General features: G+C 41.0%; 1 protein-coding gene across 1 annotated transcript in view; it reads right to left on the bottom strand.

Annotated features, from left to right (window-relative positions):
* Window positions 1–2001: 2001 nt before the first annotated feature.
* Window positions 2002–18835, bottom strand: part of ACAN (aggrecan) — a 69516-nt gene continuing 52682 nt past the window's right edge. The window contains exons 14-18 of the mRNA XM_087941345.1: window positions 11574–11732; window positions 8599–8681; window positions 6938–7082; window positions 5556–5738; window positions 2002–2254 (exon numbers count right to left, since the gene is read on the bottom strand). Of these exons, the coding sequence (XP_087797471.1) occupies window positions 2178–2254; window positions 5556–5738; window positions 6938–7082; window positions 8599–8681; window positions 11574–11732 (647 nt within the window). The 3' untranslated portion in view covers window positions 2002–2177. The remainder of the gene's footprint in view (window positions 2255–5555; window positions 5739–6937; window positions 7083–8598; window positions 8682–11573; window positions 11733–18835) is intronic.

The following is an 18835-nucleotide window of genomic DNA, read 5'->3' as shown; positions in this document are numbered from 1 at the left end:
TCAGATACTACCAAGGACTCCTAATTACACTTTGGTTTGGTTACCTTCTCCCCACCCACATGCTTTAAATTTACTCCCCTGGTTTCACTCGGATATTGGGACTGTTTAGAATTTCAGGATTATAAAATGTGAGTTTTCTACCACTATGCTGTGGAAGGTAAGCAAACACAAACGGTTGAGCATTTTTAAATGTTTACAAACCCCTCCCCACTTATAAAAGGATGTACAAGACAGGAAGCGGCTTCAGTGAGAAATGTCAACCCCTTAGGATTGATTTTAGGTGCATCTTTTGAAGGGCCTTGTCATCTCCACACCTCCACATGAATCTTCTAAACTAAGGGGTCTCATTTAGATGTGACCAAGCAGGGCATTTGATCTGCCCTACAATACCCACAAGCGGTGCACCGTCATCTTTTAATAACCCCATAATCCCTTGCGGGGTGGAGTCTGGGCAACTGAATGGAGCTAGCCTCTGCTAGCTTTTACTTTTTACTTTTTACTCTGCTACCTTTTACTGGCCGGCTGCTCTTCCTGTTGCCAGTGTGGAGTTTTGTTCAGCAGATACATTCTCATTGTGCCCAAAGAGAGAAATATCTGCCTCTACCTAGGATTGAACTCACAGCCTCCTGATTGTGAGGCAAGAGCTCCACCTCTAGGCCACCGCACCACTCACCCACAAGCAGTCCATGTAATCAAATACATTCATGCATCCAGGTGCATCTCTGTCCTCCCCCAGTGCATGAAAATAGCACCTCAGCCAGGTTAAATTACAACAATTTTTATTGTACAAGGATTCACCATAGCACTGACAGCAATAGGCTTGGCTCTTTTTTCATTCCAGAGCTGCTTTTTTTTTTGTGCACAGGACTTGAAAAGATAAAATAAAATTCTGGGGCTCTTTTCCTGGATGGCTTTTTCTTTTTTTCTTTTGCAAAATAAAAAAAGCTCTTCCTGGTTTTGTACAAGAGGTTTTGTACTCTTCCCACCGCCCCGCCCACCTTCCTCATTGGATACAGAGCACATACCCAAAGCTGAATAACTACCAGCATTTCCAAGGCATTGGCAAGTCCATTTAAGTTACTGTAAAAATGACTCCTCTCGGTTTCCTCTCTGCTTTCAATTAATATAACACACACACATATATATTTTAAAAAATATAAATAGGTGTAGGGAATCTCAAGTGCCCTGCACCATTCCCTGTGAGAGAGAATATGCCACCTCAGGATGGGGAGCTGGTTCCGCCTGCTAGGTGTCCCAGGGAAGAAAACTGCAGCAAGAAGAAACAGGCATATGAAGTTGTGTTGCCATGCGCCCCAGCCTGCTTCCAGCCTGTTCCCTCAGAATCAAAATGGGGAGCGGGAGGAGAGGAACAAGTCAGAAGAGATGCAGCATCAGATTCAGCTAGGATGAAGGTCTGGAACTGAAAAAAGGCAGTAAGGTGTGGAGTTTTGTTCTGCCCCCTCCTCCACTTCTTACCTGCATTTGAGCGACTCTGATGCTCTGGCTAATTTCAACTTCCACACGTTGATTTGACATTTTGCATTTATTTAAAGGAATGAACATATTCAAAACAAGCAATCACCATTTGCAACAATGGTGATGTATATTTGGGAGAGCTGAAAAAGAGCTTCCCGGACTTTCCTCCCCTCCTTAACAATACTTTTACCTGCCTCTGCTTCTCTCTGTAGTTCCCAAACAATCCCATGATTTTTGCTGCAATCTGTGGAAAGGGGGCTTTTGAAAAGTCCACTCTGCAGTTTAAAAATTATGCTTCTTGTAAGATAAAAATCAGGATTCCCCCCTATCCTCCTCCTCCTCCTCCTCCTCCTCCTCCAGATAGTCTATTTAATTAACTTAACCCTCTGTAACCCTCCCCTTCCCTTTCCCCACAAAGGCACAAAGATAGTTGGCTCTAACAATCATTATTTTTTTTTAAAAAAATGCTGGAATTGTGTTCGCTTCCTATTTTGCAAAGGGTTTCCCCCTCCTCTCTCTCCCTTCTTTTTTTTTTGTTCTTTTTCTTTATATATACACATTGTTCCTTATATAATGAGACTTCCCCCCTTAAAAGCAACAACAACGAAAAATATATCAATTTTGTTAATATAACTGTTCCATAAATTCTCTGTCTTTGTCTGTCTGTCTCTGCTCCCCGATTGCTCTCTTGAAAGGGTTGATCATGCCGTCATCTTTCCATTGGTCCTTGATCGAGCCCGCGAGCTTCTTTTGTGTAGTCTGCGTTTATAGGTAGAGGCTGTGGGAGGAGACAGAGGGAAGAAAGGAGGCCTTCTTTACTCAGGAATGGTAGCTATACAGGCCTGGCTTGTCCTGGGTTGGATTGAATGAGATTTTCCCTCCCACTGGCTCTCTCGCTCTCTCCCTGTGGAAAAACACCACCGAGGCTGCAGTGTTTTGTCTCTTTGGCTGCCCATGGTGAGCGCACGGTGGTGCCAGATTTTTTCCTCTTGCACAATTGTGCTTTTTCTTACTTTTGGACCCCCAGGAGTTGATGTATTAGTTGGGTGGGCAATTTCTCGATGCATTTGGGGGGCAGGTTGTGTCCTGCATTCTCCCTATCCTTCCACTCCTCCTTCCCACAAACAGATTTCAGGCCCTGCTGCCAGAGAGGATTCTGTTCCTGTCCTGTGGATGAGTTTTTTGAAAGGACCCAGATGGAGAGGGGGAGTTGTTTGTAAATGAAAGCCTTGTTAGCATTAACGGTTAGGAAAGTTTAATCTTTTGACCGCCTGGCTTAAAATGAAACAGGAGCTCTCCCCGCCACATCCAGCATTTTATGATGAGGATAGAAAATGAGCCAAGACTTTCTTGGAGCCTTGAAATCTAACCCCTAAGGCCGTGATGACAAACCTATGGCACGCATGCCGGAAGGGGCACGCAGAGCCATTTCTGCTGGCATGCGAGAGGTCGCCCAGAAGAGCCCCACTGCGCATGTGTACGTGCTCCCTGCCAGCTAGCTGATTGTTGGGTGTCTGCTGCACTTGCAGGGAGACGCGCGTAGGGGAGATGCCCGTGGGAGCGGGATGTGCAGGGAGGGGGTCATGCATGCATGCGCTGAGGCGCATGGCGCAGGGAAGGTTGCATGGACATGCACAGAGGTGTACGGTGCGTGCGCAGGGGGCAGGGGTGTGTGCATTGCATCATGGGTGCAGGCACGTGCATGCGTGCGTGCGCACACACTTTTGGCATGGGAAGTGGAAAAGGTTAGCCATCACTGCCCTAAGGCATGCTTAGGCTATCAAAAAAAAAAGGATTAAGGGAAGATGATAACTGTCTTGGAGTACTTGAGAAGAAGGGATTGACTTATTTTCCACAGCACTCAAGGGCAGGACAAGAAGTAATGGGTGGAACCTTGTTAAAGAGAGATCCAACTTAGAATTAAGGGAGAATTTTCTGACAATGCGAACAATCAATCAATGGAATAGCTTGTCTCCTGTGGGTGCTCCATCACTGGAGGTTTTCCAAAGTAGACCGGAGAACCATTTAACCTGGATGGTATAAGATCTCCTATCTTGAGCAGGCGGGTGGACTAGAAGACCTCAAAGGTCTCCTGCAGCCCTATGTTCTATGAAGAAGATTATGCTATCATTTCTAATAAAAGAACCAACTCGGATTATACAGATCTACACAGGCTGGACAGTTTTGTGGCATAGCTCAAATTCTCCAGCTGGCTTAGAATACTGTTCAAACCGAGAGTCAGTTTGTTGTAGAGGTAGATACCATGAATTCTACTCTCACTTTAGACACAAAATTAGCTGGGTGACCTTGGACCAGACCCTCTCTTTCAGCTCCAGGGAGGTGGAGGCAATAGCAAAGCACTCCCCAAAATTTTGCCCGGAATACTGCAGGGACTTGTACAGACATAATTATCAGGAGTGGACAGTGATTCAAGGCTGCATATGCACTCTCTCACGCACATTCAACAGCAATCTTATGTTGACCTGTGTGTGTGCAACGTTTGAAGAAAAGAAAAAAAAATGCACGAATTGAGCGGGAAAATGACCAAGTCCTGCAGCTTAGGACCACTTTTCTTCTTTGCCTCTTGGTTTGTCCAAAACAAACCCATGCACCAAAAGATCAGGCTTTTATCTTGTCAAGTAGGAACCTCCTGCCTTTGTTCTTCTCCAAAATGCCATATTGCATGTGTTAGCAAACCGATTTCTGATTCAGTTTGGAGTCTTATTCCTTACATCTATCTTTTCAGATGTGTTTTGGGATGGCCATGCGATGCGCAATATGTGCTTACATGACCATTCCAGGAAATGTTGAGGATACGGTGTGGAGAATGAAGAGCTTGCACTGGAACTTCACATTTTTCTACCACTGACCAGTTGGCTGAGCTGAAAGGTTGAATTCCAAACCCCTGGAAGCCACTACTTTCACCCCTCTTTAATTTATACTCATCCTGTCTTGCGAGTTCCTCTACTTGCTCTGTTCTTGTACAATTCTGAGAAACCCAAGATTTATAGAAATTTGCTGAGGACCACATGTTGTCCAAGAAGACCTTGCCAACTATTGGCAATCCTTTAGTTAATTAAAGGGCTCAGTGCTCCATTACCAGCCAGCCCTTGCAGTCCAGCTTTTCTAGGAGACGTTTTGAGTCCGTAATCTCTGTAATGTTAAAGCTACTGTCAAGAGCATTTCCCCATGTAGGGAGAGGTTCTGTGGAGCAGCATGGATGTTAGAATGAATCATCTGATCGCTGCTAACAAGGAAAGAAAAGGTGGAACAGAAACTTGGTACACGAGGGATGCTTTGTAGCAGCACAGGCATTGTCTTAATTGAAAGCAGGTTTACATCTCATTTGTGGAAAGTCTTTCAGGGATTTCCCTCCTAATTAAAAGAACATTACAAACGAGTAGGTGGTTCATACAAATAGTGTGAACAGGATCAAGAGAAGCAAGGAATCTGCTGCAGCTCTAACTCTATCAGGAGGAAAGACAGTATGTCTCCTTCTACTTTATTTTCTCCCTAGTCGTCTACTTCACTGAGTCACCCCAGGCAAATAATACCCAAACTTTACCTCCCCTCCTTTTTTTAAAATCCAGAAATATTTAATATAGATGGTCACATGCTAGCTGGCTAGTCAGAACTAACCCATTTGATTTGTAAACCAAGCTAGTACAAACCCAGAAAATTTAATTAATTAACATCATGCCTATATCTAATCCAGTTGAATCAATATTATTGTAAATTTCCATTTGGGCTGTTATCATCATCATCATCTTTTAACGACCCCCATAATCCTTTCCAGGGTGGAGTCTGGGCAACTGAATGGAGCTAGCAGAGTGTTTACTGGCTGGATGCCTTTCCTGTCGCTAATGTGGAGTTTTATTCAGCACATATATTCTCATTGTGCCCAGAGAATGAAATATCTGCCTCTATCTAGGATCGAACTCACAGCCTCCTGATTGGGAGGTAAGAGCTCCACCTCTAGGTCATGGCACCATGCTCTCTTTGGGCTACTATACCCTCCTTCTATTGATTATAAGGGAAAGGGTACAAATGCTGAACGTTCATTAGAAAACTTTACGTACGGTCTATACAGGTTATCCGAGGCTCTTCCCACTGCCCATTTGATTGGCATCGGATGATGGGCACATTGCGCTGTAGGTAACCCTGACTGCACTGGTAGCGCACCATAGCATTGATTTCATAGCGATCTTTCTTCTTGCCAAAGTGCCTGGCATTCTCAACTGCAGGAGGATCTCCACAAGCAACTGGGGAAGAAAAGGACATTTTTAAAAATTGCTTTCTGCTCAAAGCTAATAGAATGCTCCTAGCTGCTGCTATAATTATAATGTCTGATCATCAGAATGCAGCAGACCATATAAACACAGTCAAAGGTTTGAAAATGTATAGTATCAGTATGACTTTGTGTCTGGACGCTAAACCATCTTAGTTTCTTGGAACGTCTGATTGTCTTGCAGCTTAACCCAGAAAATTGTAATTTTTCATGTTTGTTTCAACCTCTGGCCTTATTTTGGAATTGTGGTTTGGCCCACTAACCTTACCACAAGTGCATTGTGCTGGTTTTTGATCTGATCTTGCCACTTGAAGGCAAACAGGATAATATTTAGCTGTATACCAAAGTATCAGGGCAACTTTGAAGTGATAAGGCACTCCAGTGGGAATTGAGTCATTGGTAAGAATAACGTGACTTTGTTACAGAAGAAGATCCTTAGATATTACAAATAAGATCAGGAGTGGCTTGAGAGAGACTTAGGGAAACAACGGCCTGAGAACTAGTAGCACTGCAGCAAATGGTTATGCTTCAATTTCCCATAGTGTCGTAATCCAATGTGGTGTGGAAGCATCGTAGGACATTTAAGTAAAGACTAGACCCAGCTATGTGGTGCTGATTGAAACATTAGGCCAGAAACTGCAGCTTGGGAAATGTGCTATGGCCTTTCTTTATTAACTCCAGGAGACATGGATTATAATCTTCTCAAACTGTCATCCCAGAAAGAAGAACAAAGATCACACAAGGCATGAAGCAGGCAGAGAATTGTACCTGAGAAATGCATGAACCCTGGAGAAGTCCAAAATGAAGACATGTTAAATTACCTGGAAGAGGCCCATGAATGTAGCGCTTGTAGCAATATCCTTAGAATGAATTATTGCTTCCAAGAGGCCTGTTTTCTACAACTGGTTATGATTAGCATGTGTTGGAACAGAGCCAGCAGCTTTCAATATTTCATTTTCAGCTGCTGGGACAGCCTGTCCTTGGATGTGCCATGTCCTTCTCCTCAAGTTCTTGCCTCACTGCTTAGCACCCTTAATCATTGCTCAGCCCTGACAGTGGCTTACTATTCTGCCCTCAGGATCTTGACTGCTGAGATGCAAGCCTTTTTGCAGTCGTAGTCTTGGATTGCTTGATTGGGCTTGAAGACCTTTTGCACAGGACATTGAGCCTCACCTGTTCCTTTCTTGCAAGTGAATGGGAGGTGGTAATTGCATGGCACATCATTCCATTCCCCTTTCTCATGCCAGATCATAACCACACAGTCTTCGTCTTTGGCAAAAAAGTTATCCGGCTGGTTAGGTCGCCAGTTCTCATATTGCTAAGGAAAGAGAGAAAAAGATCTGGAGTAAAATAGAGAGGCAGATGAAATGGGGGGAGGGCAAGGGGAGAAGGAACAAAGTAGAATAGCATAGCATAGCATAGCATAGCATAGAATAACAGAGTTGGAAGGGACCTTGGAGGTCTTCTAGTCCAACCCCCTGCTTAGGCAGGAAACTCTATACCATTTCAGACAGTGGTTATCCAATCTCTTCTTAAAAACTTCCAGTGTTGGAGCATTCACAACTTCTGGAGGCAACTTGTTCCACTGGTTAATTGTTCTAACTATCAGGAAATTTCTCCTTAGTTCTGGGTTACTTCTCTCCTTGATTAGTTTCCACCCATTGCTTTTTGTCCTGCCCTCAGGTACTTTGGAGAATAGCTTGACTCCCTCTTCTTTGTGGCAACCCCTCACATATTACAACACTGCTATCATGTCATCCCTAGTCCTTCTTTTCATCAAACCAGACATACCCAATTTCAACAAACGTTCTATGTTTTAGCCTCCAGTCCCCTAATCATCTTTGTTGCTCTGCACTTTGTTGCTCTGGACTATTTCTAGAGTCTCCAAATCTTTTTTACACTGTGGCGACCAAAACTGGACACTTCATGTGATCTTGATTCTATACCTCTGTTTATGCAGTCTAGAATTGTGTTGGCTTTTTTGGCAGCTGCAGCACATGCCTGGCTCATACTTAAATGGTTGTCCACTAGGACTGGGAGATCCCTCTCACAGTTATTACTATTGAGCAAGGTACCACATATACTGTACCTATGCTTTTGAGGAAAGAAGTCATGAGATCTTTCACAGTTCTCCATTTTTTTTTAAAGTTAGAAGCAGTTGCAGCTTTACCATAAAGTGCTTTTGCCCTATAACGCTGGAATTTGAGGGTCATAATCTGCTTGCTAGGTAGCTCTGTATTTTTCCCACCAAGCCTTCATTTTCCATTATGGATCACAAGCAACTTTTGAGGAAGGAAGGAATTTTAATTAAGGAAAATGCCTAATCCATCTGCTTTGAGATGCCCAATCTCTTTTTTGGACCATGGATTATTTTGGCGTCTGAGGGCTACATTCTAAAGGGGGCATTTCTAAGATTAAAGATGGAGCCAAAATCAATACTGATTTAATTTGGTCGCCCTCTCAATATTAGTAAAAATGGAAAGACACCATGAGTAACATTACCCCCTGCATATTTAATCATTTCCCTCCTGTAACATTAAAAATAATTATTTGGGTGGTTCTGTAAGTTATTGCTAAGACTTTGGGCTGCTCTAGGAAGATCTGGGGACTTGGCTAATATACTGTACTTCTAGAGTAAGAAGGGTGATTTGTATCAATGCTACAAACATAGCTCTATTTCCCATACTTCTTCCTGTCCTGTCCGTATAGTGTTTTCTCATATTGGCACTCCCCAAATAATAAGAATCCTATTGGATTCTTGGATTTCTGAAGCATTGATTTCCCAACAGTCCAGAAACATTTCTATATTTGATATCTTCCAGAGTTTAACTTACAAGAGAATGTCCATCAGACCAGCGAAAGTCATCTTCTACAGCTCGGTCACTTAGCCCAACCCACTGGTAGTTCTGTGCATTGCCTAGATAATACACAGAGAAAGAGAAATTAACAACGAATGCTGGTTTATTTGGAGTCTCTGGACTTGGAGCCTAAGAGCAAGATTCAAACTAAACTAAGGAGCACTTCAAATTCAATACAGAAAGATGCTTTGGAACATCCAAATTGATACAAGACCTTTATTATTGTCCCAAAGGTGCTTTTTCAAGAGGCAACTGGACTTTCTGGTTTTTCTTGGAAGATGTTTTGCTTCTCATCTGAGAAGCTTTGCAAAATGTCTTCAAAGAAAAAACAGGAAGTCCAGTTGCCTCTTGAAAAAGCACCTTTGGGAAAACCATGGCCTGGATGACTGAGAATCTCCATAAACCTTCATTTCTAATACACAGTCTCTTTTGGTGGGGAGAAGAGTCAAGCTGAGTGTTAATTGACAGGATACACAACTGGATCCTACTTTTATTTTTCAAAACAACAAGCAAGGTGGAATAATTTTGAAAGAGTTCAGAGACTTTTTCAAGCTCAGATCATCTCTCTCCTGGAGACATCCATGGAGTTTTGTTGGCAGCCAGGTTGGTTTGGTTTTTCTTCTAACCAGATGTTCTGACCTTACTTTTCTTGTCTGCCAGCTACTGCAGAAGAAAACTCCAGTCATTTCAGAAACTCACAAGCTTAAATTGGTTGCCCTCTCCGTAAAGCCTCCAGGACTATGGAGAGGTTTTTTGTTTTTTTAAATGGGGATAATTGTATGATATAGCCTGAGCCTCCTTGGATAAATAAGACCAAGTAAAATTTCTTTCTTCAAATAATGATTTCCTCTTCTTCTTATGCCTAAAGAGCAATGACTTGCCCAGTGATAAAACTGTGGTAAACTAATTGTGCCTGACTTCAGTCATTACTCATTTTCTTAAAATAGTTTCATATTTATTTTTTCTATGAGTATTAAAAAGCTACTATGGATCTCTGTAAAAGATTGATTTTCTCCCAGCAAAATCAATGATGATTAACACTGGTTTGTTCAAACCAGATTTTCATTTTCCGTGTCAGCATTGGCAAGAATTTGAACAGATGAGTAATAGCAATAGCACTTAGACTTATATACCCCTTTATGTGCCACTGAGGCTCAGTAATGAGTACCACAGATTGGGAACAGTGATCAAAAGACTCAGTTTTACAGGCATACCCAGCTGGCTTTATGGGGTGGGGTGGGTGGGTGCTGAACACCCAGATGGAAGATTCTAGATGTTCTTATGAATTGTAAACCATGGGTCTATGCAAACCATCAGTTTAGAAACACAACTAGTCAATTGGAATCTGAATTGATCTGGAGCTTCAAATTGGATGCTTCTGAATTGATTTGGATCTTAATCGGCAATTCAGGGGCCTTTTGCATCTGGGGAAAAGCCCTTGTGCCAAATTATTTCAGAAGTCTGAATTAGGTCAAGTCAGGTCTTTGAATCCATTTGAAAATCCAAATTACATTGTGAATGATTTACAGACCTCTAGCACACCATTACATCCATATCAAATAGTTTTCTAAAATGGTCCATTTTTCATTACCAATAAATGAAAGGTCTCTTTAAATGGTATGGTTTTTTTAATAGAAAAAAAACCAGACATCCTCATACAGTATCATATAACCCAAAGGTGTACTAAAGTACCTAATATCCAGAACCATTTTATTAAAAAAAATCAACTGCAAGGTCAAATGCATATATTCTTAACTTTTCTGGCATATTTTATTATAAACTACTAGGTATTTTCTTTTCTTTCTTGTAATTGCCTATATTTTGGGAACCTTACTTATTATACTTTACTTAGAAATTATTGATTTCTCTAAATCTAATCTACTTGCTAATTGTGAAGTTTTAATTGGGCTCCCATGGCTTCTATATTCTATTTATGTGAGAGATTTCATAGCCTCCCATCTTATTATCAAGTTTGACATCCTTTTTAAAATAAATAAAAATTAAGCTCTGAAATGCATGTTTTGCTGCTTGATCAATGTTAATATAGAGTGAAGACATTTTGGCTGTTTTAGTGATCTATCAAATTTCCACGCAGTTTTTATTTCTAAAGTGAAAAAATTATGAATTCAATAAGCAACATTCAAATAGACTGAAAAAAGCAAGGGAAAAATGGATGAAATGAATGCAAGACATTAAAGCCCAAATTTGTTATTAATGATGAATTTATGACACCCCCCCAAAGTTTAACATACTTCAATTTTCCATAGTAAATAAACTAATAACTTATATAATTTCAAGTTGTTTGGATATTCAAAAGACATTCAATACTTAGATTAAAAAGAATCTCAAACACTTCCCTTCAGAAAAGTAGACTGCCAGCAATTTACATATCACAGAGACTGCCAGCAATTTACACATCACAGTTTAAGAACCTAAAGTCTAGTCCAGTCTAGCTTATCCCATAATAATTACTGAATATCAACTGAATGGTGATATATTTAGCACATTTACAATGCATCCAATTACTTACTGAAATTCTTTGGGTGGATTAGAACATGAATAAAATATTACATTTCGTTTTGAAATAGAATTTGAAAATTTGGAATATAATGCAACTGAAAAGATTACTAAAATGGAAATACAAGAGATAAATAGGTTGATAGATTAACTTGTGGCTCCGTCCACTGAAATATTGCCAACTTTGATTTTAACACAGCTTTTGTGCACTACATTTCATGATCAGAATATACAATAGCACTGATGCAGTCTATTAAAATACTTAAATCACTTAAAGGCTGAGACATGAAAAGTCAACCTATCTAGACAACCCATTTCTCCTAAGTGAAATTCAGAATTAGTACTGTATTCTGTATCAGTGTTGTAATCCTAGAAGTTCATTGGTTTGGGGGTATTTTAATTTTTTTAAAGAAATGTCAAATTTCCATACTTACTGTTCACGAATTCTTGCTCTTCAGGTGTGATGATACTGCTCAGGTGGGATTGATGTCTTCTGCATAGTTTCTCTGCTTCCATCCAGGTGAGTTTCTCTTCAAAATGCTTGTAGCAGTTACCTTGAAATTTAGTCCAGCCTGTTTCACATTCTGCCAGATCTAGACATGAACACAAAAAGATCATATGAAGAAGAATCAAAGCAGAGAGCGACATTTAACCCCTTCCAAATCTCTTTGTAGAAAATTTGATGGTACTTGGCTCAGAAGTTGTGTAAAACTTACCTGTTTTCGCCAAAAACAAAGAATTACTGATTTCTTGCCAATGAATGACATCCCTTTAAGATAAAGGGTATTGCAGAGTTTATTAGAACTGCCAAAAGGTTTGACAGACATCTAAAACTGTAGAGCTTCTATCTAAGTAAACATTCAGATTATGAGCTAGTGAAAAAAAATCCTGCAGAATATTCTTTAATAACTTGATATATGTTGTGGATAAATTAATCTATACAATTTCCTTAAGAGGGAATATGAAATTTTTTAAAAAAAAACAGTTCCATGCGCTTGTAGATTTAATTGTTGTGCCCTTTGCATTTTTTCACATGCAAAGGGCACCTAAAGTTTTACACTGTATATGCATGCATTTCATCAGTTTATGTGACTGCTCAGCTTGCAAACTGTGACTGTGTTTTTAACAGATTAACAGAGTAGAAAGGGACCTTGTAGGTCATCTAGTCCAACCCACTGCCCAAGCAGATCCTACACCATTTCTGATAGGTGGCAGTCCAGTCTCTTCTTGAAAGCTTCCAGTGATGAAGCTCCCATAACTTCCAAAGGCAACTTCTGTTCCATTGGTTTGATTGCTCTCACTGTCAGAAAATTTCTCCTTATTTTCAGGTTGAATCTCTCCTTGTTCAGTTCCATCCATTATTCCTTGTCTAGCTTTCAGATGCTTTGGAAAATAGCTTGACCCCCCCCCCTCTGTGTGGCAACCCCTCAAATATTAGGTGACTGCTATCATATCTCCCCTGGTCCTTCTCTTCACTAGACTAGCCAGGCCCATTTAAATGTAATAAAGTAATAAAACACAAAAAGAATAGTAAGGACATAGTAAGGACAGCTTGTCTTCAGAAGTTGTGGGTGCCCCATCAATGGATGTTTTTAAGAAGACGTTGGACATCACTTGTCTAAAATGATTTAGGATCTCCTGCTTGAGCAGAAGACCTCCAAAGTTCCTTCCGACTGTGATATTCTGTGATATATATATCAAAAGTTATTCTCTTAGACCAACATCCTAGCTCAATGCCAGGAGAAACCCAGATTTTCAAGCCTTATGAAGGCCACCAAGGTCAGGCCCATCTGAATATCAGGGGGTATGCTATGCCATAGGGCAGAGAAGATCTGCCATCTGTTGGCAGCGTTTCATTGAGGATTATGTCTACTATCTAAAATGTACTATTTCATACTTATGTATTTTGCATTGCATAGAGGCATACTGCGTTCTTGTCCTTTTTAACAAATAAACCTTCTAATTTTGTTCTGAAATCATAAGTGCAGAGATCTCAATATATTTGATTTTTTTGTCCCTAAGCATCTCAGTAGTCAGAGACGAGTCTACATTTTCTGTGAGGGAGACAAATAAACAGGAACCTTTTGTAAGGAGAGATGAAAGATGAACACAATCATAACATTATTAATGCCAAGTAGAACAGAATAAGTACGTGTTTTCTCTTCTCCTTGTTTTCTACTTCTAAAAATAAGTATCCTTTTATAGAAGACAGAGATGAAGGACCTAATATATACATCTTAAGTACATCTGATACACAGAAAGTTATTTTTTGGCTCTCATTCTCCACAGCTTTTTCCCCTATGAATAATTGTCATGCAATTTTGTCCCTCTCAAATTTACCATGGTGCAAATAAAAGCTTGAATACTGGTAGTCCTCCACTTACAACAATTCATTTAGTGACTGTTTGAAGTTACAACAGCATTGAAAAAAGTGATTTATGACCATTTTTCCACACTTACAACCATTGCAGCATCCCCATGGTTACATGATCAAAATTCAGAGCCTTGGCAGCTGACTCATATTTATGATGGTTGCAATGTCCCAGGTGATCATGTGATCACCTTTTACGACCTTCTGTTCTGACCCAACCAGGTTCCCAAAGAGCAAACACAGACAAAGGCAGCAGCCCCCACCTTTTAAGGTTTAATAATGAATTCTGTTCTGAAGGCTGCTTTCCACTAATTAACTCCGACAAGAAAAAGCCTTGCCAAGTTGTTTGTCAAGGCTGCCAAAAACTCAGAGATAAGAACTAATTTACAAAATTCTCCAAACACGAACTAAGATGTCCACCAGTTGAGCTTAAGAGCTTCTTTGCTTTCTTCAAAGAACACTTTTTCAAACCTGGCTTTTATCCTCTTGAGGGAGGGGCCTGTGCTGCTGTAATTATTCTTTCCTCCGAGTAATCCTTCGTGCATGCGCATTTGGCACAGGCTCCTTGGGAACCTCCTCATTACTGCTGCCAGCCCCCACAATCTTTGAAGGTAGCAGTCCATTCCCTGATGGTCCTGGCCCCTAATCAGAGTCCTCGCTCTCCTCAGCCATCTGCATCTGCTGCTGGCTAACCATAACACCTTCTGACCAATGGTGGGATTCAAATATTTTTAATCCCTGGTTCGGTGGGCATGGCTTGGTGGGCACATTTTGCGCACGTTCACACACTTTACATGCGCATGTGCCAAACACACACTTTGCACAGGCACAGAGGTGTTCTAACTTGCCACCTGCAAGCCTGCACGATCCCGGTCGCTTCAGTAGCTGCCAAGTGGCATTCTTCTGTGCCACGCAAAGCAGCTGCGCTTCAAATTCAGAGGATAAAGGTGAGTATGGGAGCCCAGGTGGATGGATGGGCCCAACAGCAGAACAGTGGGGAGAAATGGTTCAGTCTCCACTACTCATTGCTGCTACCGGCTCGGCAGAACCAGGCCAAACTGGTAGAATACCACCACTGCTTCTGACAAGCAAAGCCTAATTCACTTAACAACTGTGTGAATAACTTAACAACTGCAGTGATTCACTTAACAACTGCTAAGAAAGGTCATAAAATGGGGCAAAACTCCCTAAACAACTGTCTCCCTTCCCAACAGAAATTGGGGCTCCATTGTCTTCGTAATTTGAAGACTCCCTATAATTCAGATTTCCTTTTTCTGTAGGGAGGCTTCCAAAAGCTGTTAGCTGAGCATGCATTGAAGCATCCATACATTGTTGTGGCTTGCATTTTGAATACAAACCAGTCTATTTTGCAAGACAAAGGGGAAAGCAATTATCTGTCTGTTTTCTCTCACAACTTCCAAGGTTCCACCGTACAGCTTTGATCAAGGTATGCATACGGAAATAGATGCTTAGGGAACGAAGAGTACCAAAAGAAGAAGCACTTGAATAAAATGCATATTTTTCAGGGAAAATTGCTTCTAACAAAGGATATGATTTTTCAAGTGGCAGTTGTAATTGAGGTTGAGGGAGAATTGCCTATAGATTTAGCTATAAGGTTTTCTCTGCTTATGAAAAATGGTAATACAAACAGTCAGGTATCTTAGAGCTTCAGAGACACATGCACACACGCCCAACACTAAAGTGGGGACTGCTTTTGGATAACAGTGTGATAACAAACATCTCCCTTGCTCTCTGCCAAGTTCCCTATCCTACCCTACCCTACCCTATCCTATCCTAAGAGTTGTGATGGTGCAATTCGGCAGTTCAAATCTCACCAGGCTCAAGGTTGATGCAGCCTTTCGTTCTTCCGAGGTCGGTAAAATGAGGACCTAGATTTTTGATGGCAATAGGCTGACACTGTAAAACCGCTTAGAGGGGGCTGTAAAAGCACTGTGAAGCAGTATATAAGTCTAAGTGCTATTGCTAAGTGCTATTGCTGTCGGCCTTTAAACTTTTAAAATAAACCTCTGAATTAAATATTTCCAGCAGTGGTTGTTTGCATCCTGGGCCACACAGACATTCTTAGAAAACAAATATATAGTGGATGATGGCACCCCATTGCTGTGTTTGAAAATGTGCCTTTCGGCGCATAAAAATGGATGCAGGCATGCCGGGAACATCATATATATCATGACTGACCAACCTTGGCAACTTAAGACTTGTAGACTTCAACTCCCAGAATTCTCCAGCCTGGGTGGCTGGCTGTGGATTTCTTGAAGTCCACAGGTCTTAAATGTGCCAAGGTTGGACACCCTTGCTATATATGCTAGCTGTCAGGCTTATTTCAATGGTGGCCATCAGTCCCAAAGTTGGTGGATGTCTAGCTCAAAGTGTGCAAATAGTTCTCACCTATCACCCGCAATTGGGACTGGTAACTCTGTCACTATATGATGCACTTGTTAAGTGCAGTCTCACATAACTGCAACTTGCAACTTGCTGGTGGCTTCTCCATTGACTTTATTTTAGTCCTGGTGGCACAGTGGTTAGAATGCAATATTGCAGGCTAATTCTGCAGACTGCCAGCAGTCCGATCCTGACCAGCTCAAGGTTGACTTAGCCTTCCATCCTTCTGAGGTCAGTAAAATGAGGACCCAGATTGTTGGGAGGCAATAGGCTGACTCTGTAAACCACTTAGAAAGGGCTATAAAGCACTGTGAAGTGGTATGTAAATCTAAATGCTATTGCTATTGCTATAAAGCACTATGAAGTGGTATATAAGTCTAAGTGCTATTGCTATGTAAAGCACTATAAAGTGGTATATAAGTCTCAGTGCTATTGCTATGTAAAGCACTATGACGCTGAATATAATTCTAATTACTATGCCTATTGCTACTGCAGGCTAAATCTCCCTACTGCTGGCAGTTTGATCCTGACCAGCTCAAGATTGATTCAGCCTTCCATCCTTTCAAGGTCGCTAAAACGAGGACCCAGGTTATTGGGGGCAAGATGCTGACTCTGTAAATTGCTTAGAGAGGGCTGGAAAGCACTATGAAGTGGCATATAAGTCTAAGTGCTATTGCTTGTTGGAAGCCAGCTATGATTACCAATGGCAATCATGTGACCAAGTCATAATCATGTGACAGCGGAGATGCTGTGATAGCTACACCTTGAGGGCCAATTACAATGATTCTTCTTCAATGTCCTTTTAACAGTGAAAGCTCCCTGAGAAAGTGCTAAGTGAGGGACCAGCTGCATCAAATAGTAAAGACTGCTCAAAATGAAGCTGTATTCCTCAGGATTGCACAAACATATCCCTGTTATCTATTAATTGGCAATAATATAGAAATGGTGTATTATTCTGTGATGAAAAGAATTATGGAACAGGTCTCGGACTCTGCAGCAGGATAACTTGGAAAACAGAATTCGTTATGGGAGAAGAAGCTGGCAAAAGAAAGATCAAATTTAGAAGTAAGCAGAATGAGGCTGAGGGCTTTGGGGAAAAAAAGAACAATTCTCAAATTCTCCTTCCCCATAGGAAAGACGGTAGGCCAGAAGTTCAGAAAACTCCCAACTCCTCCTTCATCCTAAGTCCCAGCCATTCCAGTCAGATGATTCGGAGCAAATGGCATGCATCCTTCTCTGCCTGTGAGAGCAGCCATAGAAACCCAAACTCACTGCCTGTGCCCCAATTAGAACCATGGCACACAAACAGAAGCAGCATGTATACATCCACCTGATTAGAATATTCTTTTATAACAAAATGCAATATGTACTCCAATTAATCCCTGAAGAGAAAGTGGACACAAACACGAGATGCTCGTTCATTATGCAGGAGAAAATACAGATCTTCTCCATGGCCTATACTAGTGAAGGGATTGAAAAATTCCCTATAGAAGCTATAGGTGTTTCCTTTGTATGAGCTTAGAAGCACTCTCAACATTTCCGGATGGTTTCCATGTTGGCCCCAGCCAGGCCTGACTCTGTTTAACTTCCAAGCCTTCAAGCCTTCATTGACTGAGGTCAATGGTAGGTAGCAACAGCACTTAGACTTATATATACCACTTCACAGTGCTTTCCAGCCCTCTCTAAGCAGTTTACAGAGTCAGCAACAAACTGGCTCCTCATTTTATCCACCTCAGAAAGATTGAAGGCTGACTTCTGGTTAGGGCTTCTTCGGCGATGGATCAAAATCCGTGATCGTGTGCAGTTTTGATCCATGCTTGCTGCTGGAGTGCCATGAGCTGGCTGGATTCAGGGGCTAAGCCACCCCGTAGAGGTGGTGAAGAGAGGGGAGATTGCTAGCAGAGTCGAGGAGAGCCACATCTCTCCTCCCCAGCTGGCCATTACTCCCTTTCCCAAAGGCGGTTGCAGCAGTGGTCAGAAATGGACACCTCAAAGAAGAACCCAACCAGAAAAGATTGTGCAGGAGGAAGATAAAAAGAGAAAGCTTTGACTGACCGGGTTGAATTGAAAAAGCAACAACATAAGGGACCCTGGTATTTGAACTATAAAAACATTGTTCCCAAAGAAGATTTCTGAAGCAGCGAAGGAGAGAGAGAAGGGAAAAGACTTGGGATTTTTTTCTTTCCTTCCCCATACTGATAGCTAAGAGACTTAAGTAAGAAATTGAAAAAAAACTCCCTTTGACATTAATAGGCATTTAAGCTGCAAATAAAATGTCAAAAGGATAATAAAGATTTATTGGATATTTAAAAACTTTTAAAAGAAGGAAAGGAGAGAAAAGGAAAGAACAAAAGGGTGGGATCTGGAAAAATGGAAGAGACCACCTGGAAGTAAAAGGAATTAACAGTGAAACCTTAACAAGATTCCTAAAAAATACATTCTAACTGAAACTTTGTAACAAGATAATAGAACCCCAGGAAGAGAAAGTGGAAAAAAAGAAACAGCTTTGGGCTATTTGGATTACTTGGTGATTTTTGGACTTTTGGTTATTGGATTTAAATGACTAAAATCAATTGGGTGGTTGTTTAAAAGTGTTTAAAATGGCATCACTCTTGGAAGAACCAAAAATGGAACTTAAAAAACAGAAAGAAGATGCACAAGAAGGAAGAGGTTTCTTTGGCTTTGTATTTCAATTTTTAGAAATGGAGATCTTGAACTATGAGAAACAACAAGAAATGCTTGAAGAACAAGAATGGCAGGACAGAGAAACCATCTTTAATGATCAAGTAATTCTATGTGGGGGAAAAAAGGAAAGGTGGGAAAGAGAGTGAAAAATTTAAGATTTGAAAAAACAATAAAGAAAAGTAACAGTTTGAAAAGCAGTCACAATATTAGGATGAAACAGAAGAGAGGATTACAGAA

This window comes from Pseudonaja textilis, chromosome 13 (genome assembly GCF_049901715.1).
Source record: "Pseudonaja textilis isolate UNSWEBS1 chromosome 13, rPseTex1.2, whole genome shotgun sequence".
NCBI classification, from domain to species: Eukaryota; Metazoa; Chordata; class Lepidosauria; order Squamata; family Elapidae; genus Pseudonaja; species Pseudonaja textilis.
This window is presented reverse-complemented; position numbering and strand designations above follow the sequence as displayed.